General features: G+C 36.3%; 3 protein-coding genes and 7 non-coding genes across 12 annotated transcripts; 4 read left to right on the forward strand and 6 right to left on the reverse strand.

Annotated features, from left to right (window-relative positions):
• Positions 1-1023: 1023 nt before the first annotated feature.
• On the forward strand, positions 1024-1786 carry R11H6.4 (the record flags this gene model as incomplete). 3 transcript variants are annotated; one of them, NM_001269675.2, is made up of 4 exons in its annotated part: positions 1024-1170; positions 1256-1341; positions 1385-1516; positions 1561-1786. In NM_001269675.2, the coding sequence occupies 4 exons, from the start codon at positions 1152-1154 to the stop codon at positions 1705-1707; spliced, it is 384 nt and encodes a 127-aa protein (NP_001256604.1). The 3 variants fall into 3 exon arrangements, with proteins under 3 accessions (NP_001256604.1, NP_001256603.1, NP_001256605.1); NM_001269674.2 differs by having other exon boundaries at positions 1152-1170; positions 1217-1341; NM_001269676.3 differs by lacking the exons at positions 1024-1170; positions 1256-1341 and having other exon boundaries at positions 1463-1516; positions 1561-1707.
• A 28-nt stretch (positions 1787-1814) lies between these two features.
• Positions 1815-3303, reverse strand: R11H6.5 (DZF domain-containing protein). Its single transcript, NM_074213.7, has 4 exons — positions 3105-3303; positions 2824-3052; positions 2594-2776; positions 1815-2548 (listed from the first exon to the last, which is right to left on the reverse strand). Exons 1-4 carry the CDS (start codon positions 3294-3296, stop codon positions 1977-1979), a joined length of 1176 nt encoding a protein of 391 aa, NP_506614.2. The 5' UTR covers positions 3297-3303; the 3' UTR covers positions 1815-1976.
• Positions 3304-3628: 325 nt separating this feature from the next.
• Positions 3629-4787, forward strand: ccnk-1 (Cyclin-like domain-containing protein). The gene is made up of 6 exons (NM_074214.5): positions 3629-3673; positions 3726-3826; positions 3876-3960; positions 4005-4130; positions 4174-4296; positions 4383-4787. The coding sequence occupies exons 1-6, from the start codon at positions 3638-3640 to the stop codon at positions 4668-4670; spliced, it is 759 nt and encodes a 252-aa protein (NP_506615.2). The 5' UTR covers positions 3629-3637; the 3' UTR covers positions 4671-4787.
• A 1521-nt stretch (positions 4788-6308) lies between these two features.
• F43D2.9 lies at positions 6309-6404 on the forward strand. Its single transcript, NR_069981.1, has one exon. It is a non-coding gene; the product is annotated as an Unclassified non-coding RNA F43D2.9 (non-coding RNA).
• Positions 6309-6404, reverse strand: F43D2.10. The gene has a single exon (NR_069982.1). It is a non-coding gene; the product is annotated as an Unclassified non-coding RNA F43D2.10 (non-coding RNA).
• Positions 6405-8769: 2365 nt separating this feature from the next.
• On the reverse strand, positions 8770-8889 carry F43D2.8. Its single transcript, NR_069983.1, has one exon. It is a non-coding gene; the product is annotated as an Unclassified non-coding RNA F43D2.8 (non-coding RNA).
• Positions 8890-9149: 260 nt separating this feature from the next.
• Positions 9150-9374, reverse strand: F43D2.12. Its single transcript, NR_069984.1, has one exon. It is a non-coding gene; the product is annotated as an Unclassified non-coding RNA F43D2.12 (non-coding RNA).
• Positions 9375-9824: 450 nt separating this feature from the next.
• F43D2.11 lies at positions 9825-10172 on the reverse strand. The gene has a single exon (NR_069985.1). It is a non-coding gene; the product is annotated as an Unclassified non-coding RNA F43D2.11 (non-coding RNA).
• F43D2.13 lies at positions 9923-10187 on the forward strand. Its single transcript, NR_069986.1, has one exon. It is a non-coding gene; the product is annotated as an Unclassified non-coding RNA F43D2.13 (non-coding RNA).
• Positions 10188-10358: 171 nt separating this feature from the next.
• F43D2.14 lies at positions 10359-10468 on the reverse strand. The gene has a single exon (NR_069987.1). It is a non-coding gene; the product is annotated as an Unclassified non-coding RNA F43D2.14 (non-coding RNA).
• Positions 10469-11750: the final 1282 nt, after the last annotated feature.

Consider the following 11750-nt stretch of genomic DNA (forward strand, 5'->3'; position numbering starts at 1 on the left):
AGCTTGGGACATGGCGACTTTTTGGAGGAGCTTTGAAAACTCCTAGTGAAGAAACTGGTGAATTTGAAAAACTTATATAGCAACCCGCTTATCTCAAAGTTTGATCTTCCACGTGGAAGGGTTCACGAAGAATGAAAAATTAAATGATTTTTCATTCATTGCTCAATTTTAAAACTTAATTTTCATCTCGAAAAGACAGAAACTTCTGAAATAAAGGCACTGAAAAGGGGATTACGGTAGTTTCCATTTCCCATTTTTGTCTCTTTTTAACAAATTGGTGCACATTTTTCTATATTTTAGCTATATTTTTTGTATTTCCAAAGGATTCGTATTCAAAAGAAACAACAAGAAAAACAAAAATAGAAAAAATTAAGAAACATCGATACTACTGTGAATAGGTTCGCGTAGAGATATCATGTTCGAAGTTGAGACGTTCATAAATAATATAACGTTGGAATTTTTAAAATTACTAATGCTGTATTACGGGAACACAAAAATTCTGAGAATGCGTACTGCAAAACATATTTGACGCGCAAAATATCTCGTAGCAAAAACTACAGTAATTCTTTAAATGACTACTGTAGCGTTTGTGTCTATTTACGGACATAGTTTATTAATGGATAAAATATTGGAAGACAACTTAAAAGCTTCAAAATATCGTCGTCAGTATTCGAAAAGAAATTCATTTCAAAGATCGAGCCCGTAAAACGACACAAGCGCTACAGTAGTTATTTAAAGAATTACTGTAGTTTTTGCTACGAGATATTTTGCGCGTCAAATATGTTGTGCAATACGCATTCTCAGAATTTTGTGTTCCCGTAATATGACAATCGTGAATGATCAAATATCTGAAATTTCATCCAGTCACGAGTTGCAAGCTGATTTCGTGTTTCATCTGAAAACCAAAAAAAAAAGAAGCGGGCGGTCTCTTCGTTTGTGTTTTACAATGTTTTTGTTGTGCAACAATTTTTGTCGTCTTCTCGTCGTCTCCATTATTTTATTCTATCAATCCGTGACTCATCCACACCGCTTTTTCTTCTTTCTATCGTCACCCAACAGTTTCTTTTTCACCGCTCAAACACATACACACACCTCACCACCTCCTCATTATTCCAGCATCATTTTCAGTCTTATTTCGCTTCTATTCAATTATGGCTTCAAAATTGAAAAGTAGGATTTTTATAATTGTAAATTTTCTGCAAGTCCCATGTTCCAGACCACCACAGAGCTCAAATAGAGCAGAACCTTGTTGCAGAAAAGTCTTCAGAACCTGAACAATCATCTGATCCACGATCATCTTCGGGTAAAGAGGATGGCGATGATTTTCCAACAACGCCAAATGTTAGTTTTGTATGCCTAAATATTCTGGAATAGTTCAATTCAGATTGCCGCGAAAATTGCACAACGCCGTCTACCGCGTCGAACTCCGACTTCTCATGTGAAAGGGGTCACTGCAGAGCTGATGAGACGACGTTTGAGCAAGACAAGTGAGGAGGAGCCGGGAGGAAATAATAATGTAAGATCTAAAGTAGTTGCAATGAATTCAATTTTTAAATCAAGATAACGAGCCGGTTCACATTCAAAACCAGCATTGACGAGTCGAAAGAAGAACCAAGTGGAAACATTGCTGGAAGACTTCCACCAAAGACTCCATACAAAAGTTCTATCGCTGGAAAATCACCAATTAACACTTCTAAACCATTGTAAATATCATTTCGTTTCATTTTTCAATGCCCTGAAATTTTTCGTATCACACAAATATTTGTTCAATGAATAATTTCCGGTTTCCCATAGATCAATTAAAAGCAAATTCATTTGTCGGAAATGATATTTTTTATTTATTTTTTCAGATTGAAAACTTCACATTAAAAGTTTTAGAAACAAAGAAGCTGGATGGAAGAGATCTTAAGGGCTTTCTTAATTAAGTTATTTTAATGAAACTAATTAAAATTAGTTATTACTCCCTCGGGTAAAATTTAAACTGTAGGAATTTCAGCTCTTGCAGGGAATCTGGTCATACATCCGTCCCGGTAGGCATCGATGCTCGGACGAATTTCGATTCCTTTCCACGTTGAGATGGTTTGTGTCAGGTCGGCTGCAGTTCCATGGGTTCCAAGAATCGCACGATAACCGTCGTTTCCAGTGGCAAAGATTCTGACAAGAGTTTGAGCTCCCATGCAAACTGTATCCATTTGAGGAAGCGTCAAGTCGAATCCAATGCGATAGTTGGCTGATACTGGATCAATCAGACACGGTGATTTTGGAAGAAAGATACCAGCAGCAATGATTTCAAAGAATCGCCGGAAAGCAGTCCCCAAACAGGCTTTCTGGCGATTTGGTCCGTTTGCAAGGCAATAGAATGCAAGGTACTGGATTGTCCAAATAGAAAGAGGCTGGAAGTCGCTGTATCTTGAACGGGTATCCTTTAAAACTCGAACAAGTGCTTGCCATTCTTGAATGAAAGCTGGTGGCAACTCGCTGGAAATTTGGGAGAACCAGGTGATGTGGCGAGTGGAGAAGAAGTTGATCATCATTTGCTTGCTGTCCACTGAAAAATGTTGACTAAAATATTATTTATTCAATAAATTCTTACAATGTAACAGCGGTTCCAATTTCGTTGATTCTTCAGGAATAATCGTGATTAGAAGTCTGACCTGACAGTTATGAGAAGTGATTAAACATCCATATTCCATTTGTAATGGTTCTCCTGTTTCTTTTGGATCGGCAATTTTCATGTTTTCGACTACTTTTCTACCGAGCTCCGCTACTGTTTCATCTGAAAAATTGTTATTTTTCTGTAATATGTTAATTATTAACACTTACATGATGGTAATGTACTCAGCTGAACAACTACATCACTTTTGTCACTGGAATGAGTTGTCGTATCCGTGACAAACGATCCAACATGACTGATAGTCGCTATTCCAATATCAACGAGCGTCTTTTCTCTTTTTTCTTTTTCCAAAGCGACTATAACCTTTTTCGCGTACTCATTGATTCTTTTCCGAATTTCGACGGATGGAGTAAGATTTGCAGCGCGATCCAGTATTTCCTACAAATATAACATACAGCATTAAAAATTTTTTTATGGAATATCAGCTAACCTTCTCAAAAACCGCATCAGATGTATTCTTTGTGCCTTCTAAATTGCCTTTGTCAAGCGTATAGTCGTATATTGTTCGGAATTGTGGAATTGGAACTCCAAACTGTGGAAAATTGCCACCGGGAACCATATTTGGTGTCCTAAATCCACGAGACCCAGCGCTGCGTCGGAACGCGGAACGTTTATAATTCATTTGAAAGCTGAAACATTAAACTGATAATTTTAGAAATAAAAAGTGAAAAAAGTGTTTAAAATTGCAATATATTTTACTCGAAATGTACAAAATGTTGTTATTTGTCAAATTAAAAAATGCAAACAGCATGAAAATATTCTTGCAACTACGGTGTGCAATTGCGGACTTGACATTGCGGACTTTTGCTTACCGTGTTTTATCGAAAAAATGCATGCCAATTTTAATTTTCTAATTCTCGAATTTCAATCAATTCGTTCGTTTTAACTAAAATTATACTATTTTTTCGGGCAATTTTTTTTCAAAATTCACAATTCAATCAAGTACTCTCACAGATCTCAAAAATGTCCGATTGGATTTGGCCGCTGGAGGCGCTAAAGGCAAGGACACCAAATTCTGTTGTCGTTTTTTAAATTTTTCACTGTTTTTTAGACAACACCGTCCATCAGAGCTGGTTTAACTAAAGAACAAGAGCTTCTCTGGCGCCGTGAAGGTATCAAGCTGTTATCGGAAGTCGGAAATGCCCTCAACTGGTAAATATAATTTTCGAAAAAGTCGAAATTTCAAAATTCAATTTTGCAGTAAACCGCGCCCCACTATCGGTGTTGCAGCTGTATATTTTCATCGGTTTTATATGATTCACAGTTTCCAGTCATTCAGTCGAGAGGTTTTTATAAGTTTACCAGGCACAATTAAAATTACTTTTTTCAGGTAACTGCACTAAGCTGTTTGTTTTTGGCTGGAAAAGTCGAAGATTTCCCGAAAAAATGCAAAGATGTTTGTCAAGCGGCTGTGACTCATTATCCAGAAATTTATTCAAAGTACCAGAACCTTGTGGTCAGTAAAGTGATTCATAAACTTGATAAATTGAATATTTCAGGACGATGTAATGGGGCTGGAAAGAGTACTGTTGCACAGTCTTAAATTTGACTTGCATGTTGCTTTGCCGTACGATGCTTTGCTGGATTATAAGATGATGTTTCCAGATATGAATCGTGAGAAGGTTAGTAAAAAAAATTATTTTTCAACAATCATTACGTGTTCCGATTTTAGAAATTTTTTCGATTACAAAATTAAACACATTTTCAGATTACCGACGCCGTTCAAATAGCTTGGACATTCATCAACGACAGCATCTACACCACATTGTGCATTACCACGGAGCCACAAATGATTGCAATAGCACTTTTACATCTTGCGTTCACTGTAAAAGGATATCAGCCTGTTCAGAAGAATATGGATCCATGTTGGTGGTCAGCGGATGTTAGTAATTGGCCTCAAGAATCAGTTGACAAGGCATGTCATCTGGTGCTAGATTTCTACGCTGCTACTAAAGAAAAACCGGTTCTGGAGAAAAAGAAGCTCACAACTTTTTAGTTTTCAAAAATCTAATATTTCTATATTTTCTTGCTTCTTCTGTTCCAGATTATTTTTGTACAGAACACCTAATCTTGGATTGTGTTGATCTCTTTTACCAAATAAATCTGAACACTTATTTGGTATTTGTTTACAAATCCCCTGGGCACCAATTCACAATCAATTCGTTCCGTACAACGTCGTCGAAACCAATCCTTCTCGAATTTCGGTGCGCCGTGTTCCCACGCGAAGAGGGAAGAAGAGAGAGGTTCGGGGGATGGATTACTGACGACGTGATGACGGAGAGATGACTATAATAACACAAAAAAGAATCAGCAGTCTTTATGTCTTTTCTTTTTATTCTTCTTTTTGTTCCCCTTTACTTTTACTTCTTCTTCTTCTGTTTGCATTAACACGTCACCTGAATAATTGTGAAGAGAAGTTTCAGAAGCCGTTTAAGATAGAAGAAGACAACTCCGTGTCGGACGTACGCGCATCAGATAAATGTGCACCATTTTCGACGGCCAAAAAAGTGCATCTGAAGAGAGAAAAAGTGGGCGGGACGGCGGAAGAAGACGCTAATCGCGCACGAGTCACAGAATATGTATACATACATTTTCAGATTATATGATTTTTTTCTCCTTTTGTATAGTATATTTAACATATAACTAAAAAATGACAAAAAAAATCAGCAAAACTGTTAAGCGTCCTTTCTTTTCGCAACTCTGGCGCGAAGTTTTTGCAAGAGTGCCGCACGGTTGTTTAAACGGATTTCCTATTAAATTTCTGATAATTTAAATTTTAGAATTATAAAACACTGTTGATTTCAAATCGAAACACATTTTAAAAAATCTGTAGAAATTGAAGGAACTGACAAAATAATCTGAAAATTGTGAGGATAATCAGCGGCACACTTTTAACAAAATCAAGTACAAAAATCGTCTAGAATGAGCAAAGTTTTATTTTTGGACCGATTTTACGTATTTAGTGAAAGTAGTGATTGTCAGAAATTCGAAAACGCCACGCGATTTTTCAATTTACGTCCAAAACTGTGACCAATCAGCTCCTCTCTCCGCCCACTTTTGGACCAATCAGATTGAGTGGGCGGAGTTCAAAAGTGCTTATTGGCTTGAAAGTGGGTGTGGTTTCTAATTTTGGAGGAAGTTCAAACGGAATTTAGGCAAAATTGAAAAATTCGAGTTTTTAAGTTTTTAAAAAATTTTCAAAAGGAAATTTCATTTTCTTTTTCTTTTGTGGTATTTTGAATTTCAAATAATCTCGGCTACTTTAAATAATTTTTTTTCACTGCTGCCGAGTTCTAAAAAAGGATTTTCACAGGATTCCGACGATTTGTAGGCTATAAAATGGTAGGCAAATATTCTGGAAGCTTTTTGAACAGTCTCAATGTTCTGTAACAAATTGGAAACAAAAGTATTACAGATCTCCTTATTCGAATTCAACGTACCCATGTGCAGCTGAGTTTTCTGTAGGATCATACAAGCTAACTGTAAAAAATTTTCACAAAAATCTGACTACGTAATACCAAATCTCCAATCGTCTCATATTACAGTTCCCTCTGTTCCATCATAAACTTCTAATTTTTCCTTCATATGCGTCGTCAGATTTCATTCTCCTTCCTCCTCAATTCCCTCCTCTTTTCGCTTCCAATTACCCTTTTTAGTCGCCCTTGTGGTCTCTCCCAGTGCACTACTGCACATTCTACCGGAAACCGCCGACAACTTTTCACTTTTCACCCCCAAAAATCTCTCTCTCTCAATCCGTGTTTCCTCGATTCCTTATGGCTTCTGGTGTCGTCGTCAACGGATTTCAGGATTATCTTAGCGTCCATAACTCTTGAAAAATACTTTCAATAATATAGAATGGTTCCTCTCCCGATTTCTTTCCCTAATCCGCGCTAAAGTTAGGCAAATTTTCTGGAAGAGACCGACATAAATGTCATGAACACGATTTGTTTATTTTCCGTCTCAATTCTTCGTTCCTTCCATTTTGCTTCATTCCTAGGACTCCGCCCACTTGTTGTGTGCTCCATTAAGCGTGCTCTCTTTGGTTATAATATACAAGCGAAATTTTCGAATTTTATTCTATGATTCTTCGAAAATCAAACTAAAAATGTGTCCTTCTCTCTACGTAGGCTCAATTCTTGGTCGTTACACTTCAATGAGCCGCAGTCGTTTTTGATCTTTTTCCGGATTTTTTTGTTGTTGGAGATTTTTGATTTTATTTGTCATTTCATTGAACTGCAGGTTTACTTTATACTATCCGTCAAAAATTCGCGCCCACACAAAAAAAACAAACTTTAAAAATATTAAGTTATTTGATATTTGGCCCTGGTAGATCAAATATCTTTAAACTGAAACACCTCGAGTTTTGGCCTACTCAACCTTTTCAAAATATACTGGACTCAGTTGAGTTAAATATGTCACAACAGATATCTACAACTGGTTTACATTTTGCTACAATGTTATCTAAAGTTTTGGCAAAATCCCAAATTTTCGCAAAATTTGAATATTGTGAGAAACTTCAGTAATTCCTGAATGCTTGAAGATCTACAATGTTGAAATTAAACACATGACAACATAATAAAAATCAAAAAGTCAGAGAGCAACATGTTTTTTCAGATTTTCAAAATCATGAGCAATTGTAATTTTTTGACAACTACTATAAAATTTCAAAAACTATTGTATTAATTTTTTGTTTGGTTATTTTAGCATTATAGAAGCCTATAGATTTGGCCTGTGAACTATACAGCTCGGTATTGATAAACCTAGACATACTGAGGCGTTTTTCGGGAGGGGAGGCGAATGGAGGCGAGATGAATTTTCAAAAGAACTTATGAAATCTGCTTTCAGAAGACTTATACGTCAGTTGAGCTCCACCTCGAGTTTCATGATTAGTATGTTCAAGTTGTCTCTGTTATTATTTGATCATGTTCATCGAGATGTCACTTGTTTCTTCCTCTTATCATTAATTATTGTGTATCCGACAAGGGTAGGAGGGAGCCCCGATAACTTCCTCTCTCTTTTCATCTCATTCTCCCAATCATTTCTTGTTCCTTCAACTCATTCTTTCCCTTGTTCTTTTTGCTAATCTCAAACGCTCATCAAACCCATCAAATACGTTTTTGATTCGTTGTTTTATGTTTTTTGTCTGCCGGACAAATCACTCAATACTCACTTGATTTTTATCCAGAGACCTTTAAAACGAGTTGATAGAATATGTGAACGCGTAGAACTCATTTCCCAAAAGTAAATATTTGAACTCTTGCAAAAAAGAATTGGATAAAGATGAGTTCAGGAAATTTGAGTTTTCTACCAAAAGGAGCTCCTGAAAACTAGGTGAAAAATGAGATTCCAATTTTTAAAATATCTTCTTCTAAAACTGAGTAGTGAATTTTTTGCTTATCTGAAATACTCAAAAATTAAAAAATAAATTTCAAGTCTATATTCTATGTATAGGGATAAAATATCGTTTTTTTTCACAGTTTAAAGAAAACCTGCAGGTTTGGGTTTGTAACCACGTTGGAGCCGCAAGGTAAATTTTGTATTTTGGCATTTTTTCAATTTTGAATCGTCATAAAAAATTTTCAAATCAGCAAAAAGGTCTCCTCTTGAACTTTTTTTTTTCTCAATGAGATTTCCCCACCCTAACTAAATTTTGTAATCTAGTGGTATAGACGTTTTCTCAATTTTATTTTGAAAAAAGTTTGTAAATATGACTGTTCTTAATCATCTCATTTGCATATACCCACTGCACTCTTTTATGAAATTTTAGAAGTAAACATACTTAGTTAGGCCCGTCTTAACATTCAAAGCAGAAACTTCCGAACTTCCAAACCTTGCAAAGTTTCTTCTTTCTTCAGCCAATTTTTCAGTTTTTCAATTTTTCCACCAAAACTTGTACAAACACCAAACACTTTGACATCTCATTTTTGCCAGCCTAAAATGAATTGTTTCTGGTACCTTTTTGAGTGCCGAGGTTCACCAGGGATTTCCCATTCTTTCTCTCTGGCAGAGCTTCAGTTTCCAACTAGAACACCCAACAATATTTCCTTTCTAACACATTCTCGTGTTTCTTCGTTGGCACCAGCCTCTGTTTACACCCAAATATGCAAATCTTTTTCACTCATCCCTCAAAAGATGGGGGGCGCCCCCTAACCCCACGGAGCCGGCTTTTAACTAATTTCGTGCATCCCCCCACGGATTTATCGGTCTTGTCTTTCCAACTCCGACAAGGAAAAAGTTTTCACTTTGACCAAAATTTTCGGAATAGATGTGCCATAGTGTGCATGTGCTGTGTCAATTGAATTAGTTTCACCAATACTTGCTTTCAAAGTTTGCATTGTTTACTTTACCCCCATTTATGTCCCTCCCACCATCTTCTACTTTTTCTGAATCCCCCTTTCACTTCATTAGAAGCATTCCATTAACCTAAAGTGGCCATGGTACGGTAGATTTTAGTGAATCCCTTTCAGTAATCACAATGAGTGTTTCGAAATGTCTCTAGAGGCATCTAAGGTTCCAATGAGGAGGAGCATGTGCAAGAAATGAAGCAAAATAAGGAGAAGAAGAAGCAGTGGCAAACTTGATTAAAAGCCTTTTCTTTTCCCCTTTTTCCCACTCCTCAGCTTCTCTCATTTTCATTAACTTTTTAGCTGAGACACACAAGTCCTTGACTTTTACAAAATCTTGTTTAAATTTTGATTTTTGAAAAAAAGATCACAAAAAACAGAGCGTGCAAGTCTTTAGGCGTTTGTGTCTACAGTAGGCAAGATTCAGGTGTCCTCAAAGACATGGAGGCAGTTTGTCTATTTTTCGTACAACGCACTTAACCCTAGACTTTATTCTAGGTCAAGCCTACACCTTCGTAAACCATTGGCTTACCCGTTATCTAGCTCACGTAGTAGGTACGATTGTAGGAAGGTATCTACCGCCTTGAAGGGGTTTTTTGTACACGTAAAAACCTCAAAAATGTTATTTTAAAGTTCTAGTGGATCGTTAAAAATAGAGTGGTTTCACTTTTGTTTTTCTGAATCATTGCTCATCATTTCAGATTTTTGCTGCCAAAAAATCTTAAAACCCCCATTAAAAAGTTCAAATCTCAGACCACTTTTCATAGATCAAAAGACACTGTTGTATAAATTCCCAAGTTTCTTTATGTTTTCTCTTCATGTTTTCTTCTTCTTGCCACAAAAGTAATAGGTGTGTCGCATCCATCTTGTCATTTCAATCGAGCCAACACCACATCAAATTTGTTGTTGCGTGCCCCCTGTCTTTTCTCTACTCGCTTTTTCATGATTCTCTGATGGATCAGCAGCAGGCCGCCTGCTCCTGATGATGAGCAAATGAGCCGGCGGCGGCGGCGGAGCCTTGTCAACTCATTTTGTGCTGTGGTTTAGCTTTTTTGTTGTGCATCTCATCACATTGATGCACTGCGATGACAACACACTTCCGATGATTTCTTGACTTTCTTTATGTTTTTTTCAGGTTGTGTTAGGTATGGTTGTCTGGAAAAAAGACACAAATGTCTTCCGAAAAATATAATTTTTCTGAAAAAAAAACAATAGTAGTGTCTAAAGCATCAGCAAAATGATTGATGAGTGACAAGCTAATTAGTTTGGAAAATCAAATTTTCCAAAAACAAAAATTAAGTATTTTTATTAATTCTTTGTCCAATTTATCCAGACAAAATAAGTTCCGATAGAAGCGCAGCTTTACACAGGCTTCAACTCAGAGATTCACTTACATTATAGGCCATCTTTAAGCTCATATGCCTGCCAACAAAAACAAGTCTGAGCGTTAGAGTCTTGTTTTACAGAGCCCGAGTTTAGGATAGCACTGGATTAAAATATTTTAATTTCATTAAATTTTAATAATTCAATATCCAAATTATCTAAAAGCCCAAAATTTTAGAGGGTTTTTAAATGATATCCGGTCATTTTTTAATTATTATAAAAGTAATTAAATAAATTCTCTACTGTACCTACTCCTCTTTAATAAACTAATTTTTTAAAAACAGTTCTACACTTCAAATCACGTCACCTTTTCCCAATTCCTCTCCCAAGTGTTCTTTTCAATCATTTTCCTCACTTTTCTGCCTCCATTTTTCTAATACCTTTGCCCATCCATTTATCATCGTAAGCCCCTTTTTAAAACCCATTTGTTCACTATTCTGTCGTCATTCTTCTCAACCAAAAAAAAGAACGTCTATTCGCGTTGCTCTTCGCAGCACTTGACGCTGCTCCGATAGATGATAAATTAAGTGTGGCACACCCAGATCTTCTTCGTTTTTTCTAGTGCGAAGCGATAAAAATGTTAAGTGGAAGATGATGGTGGTGTTGGACAAGAGCTCTAGAAGATATGAGTTAGTTGAAGCTGAGAAAAGCATTATTCGTGTTTTAGTAGATGCCTGTTCTGTTTGTGAGCCATTGATATCTGAAGATAACGTTTTTTTAAACATTATTTTATAGAAAAAAACCAATTTTTTCGGAAATTTAAAAAAATTTGTCACAGAGAGTATTGCGAAAAAAATTAGTCCCGAAAATAGTCTCAGTTAAAATATTCAAAAAGGCCCTCAAAAATTTCGATAATCTGTCGGAGTTTGGCAACTTTTTGAGCATCTTTTCCTACTTTAGATAAATATACGGAACTTAAAATCTGCAATTGATGATTTTGTAGATTTCCCTAAAACGAACTTCCGTCACTTCAATAGTCTCACAGATTTTCAACACTAACCTTTCTTTATCACAAAACCAAGAGTGCAAGTGGATGCTCTTTTCAAAAACCTTAGACTCTTTGTACTATGTATATGTATGTGCTTCGTCCTTTTCTTGCTCAACCTCGGAGACATATACATGTGCATCTGACTTCATTGTCTTCAATGAGCTGAAATCAAATTTCGAACAAAACCATTGCGAGCAGAAAAAAGGGGGACATCTCGTGTTGTTGCCCACACACACACATACGTTGCTCTCTAACACTCTCCTTTTCGCACTTTGAGACATTTATTCTTTTTTTTTTCGTTTTGCTCTCCGAAAACGGACCTTCTCCTCGGTGACTTGAAGAAGAAGAAAACGAAACACTT

This window comes from Caenorhabditis elegans, chromosome V (assembly GCF_000002985.6).
Source record: "Caenorhabditis elegans chromosome V".
Classification (NCBI taxonomy): domain Eukaryota; kingdom Metazoa; phylum Nematoda; class Chromadorea; order Rhabditida; family Rhabditidae; genus Caenorhabditis; species Caenorhabditis elegans.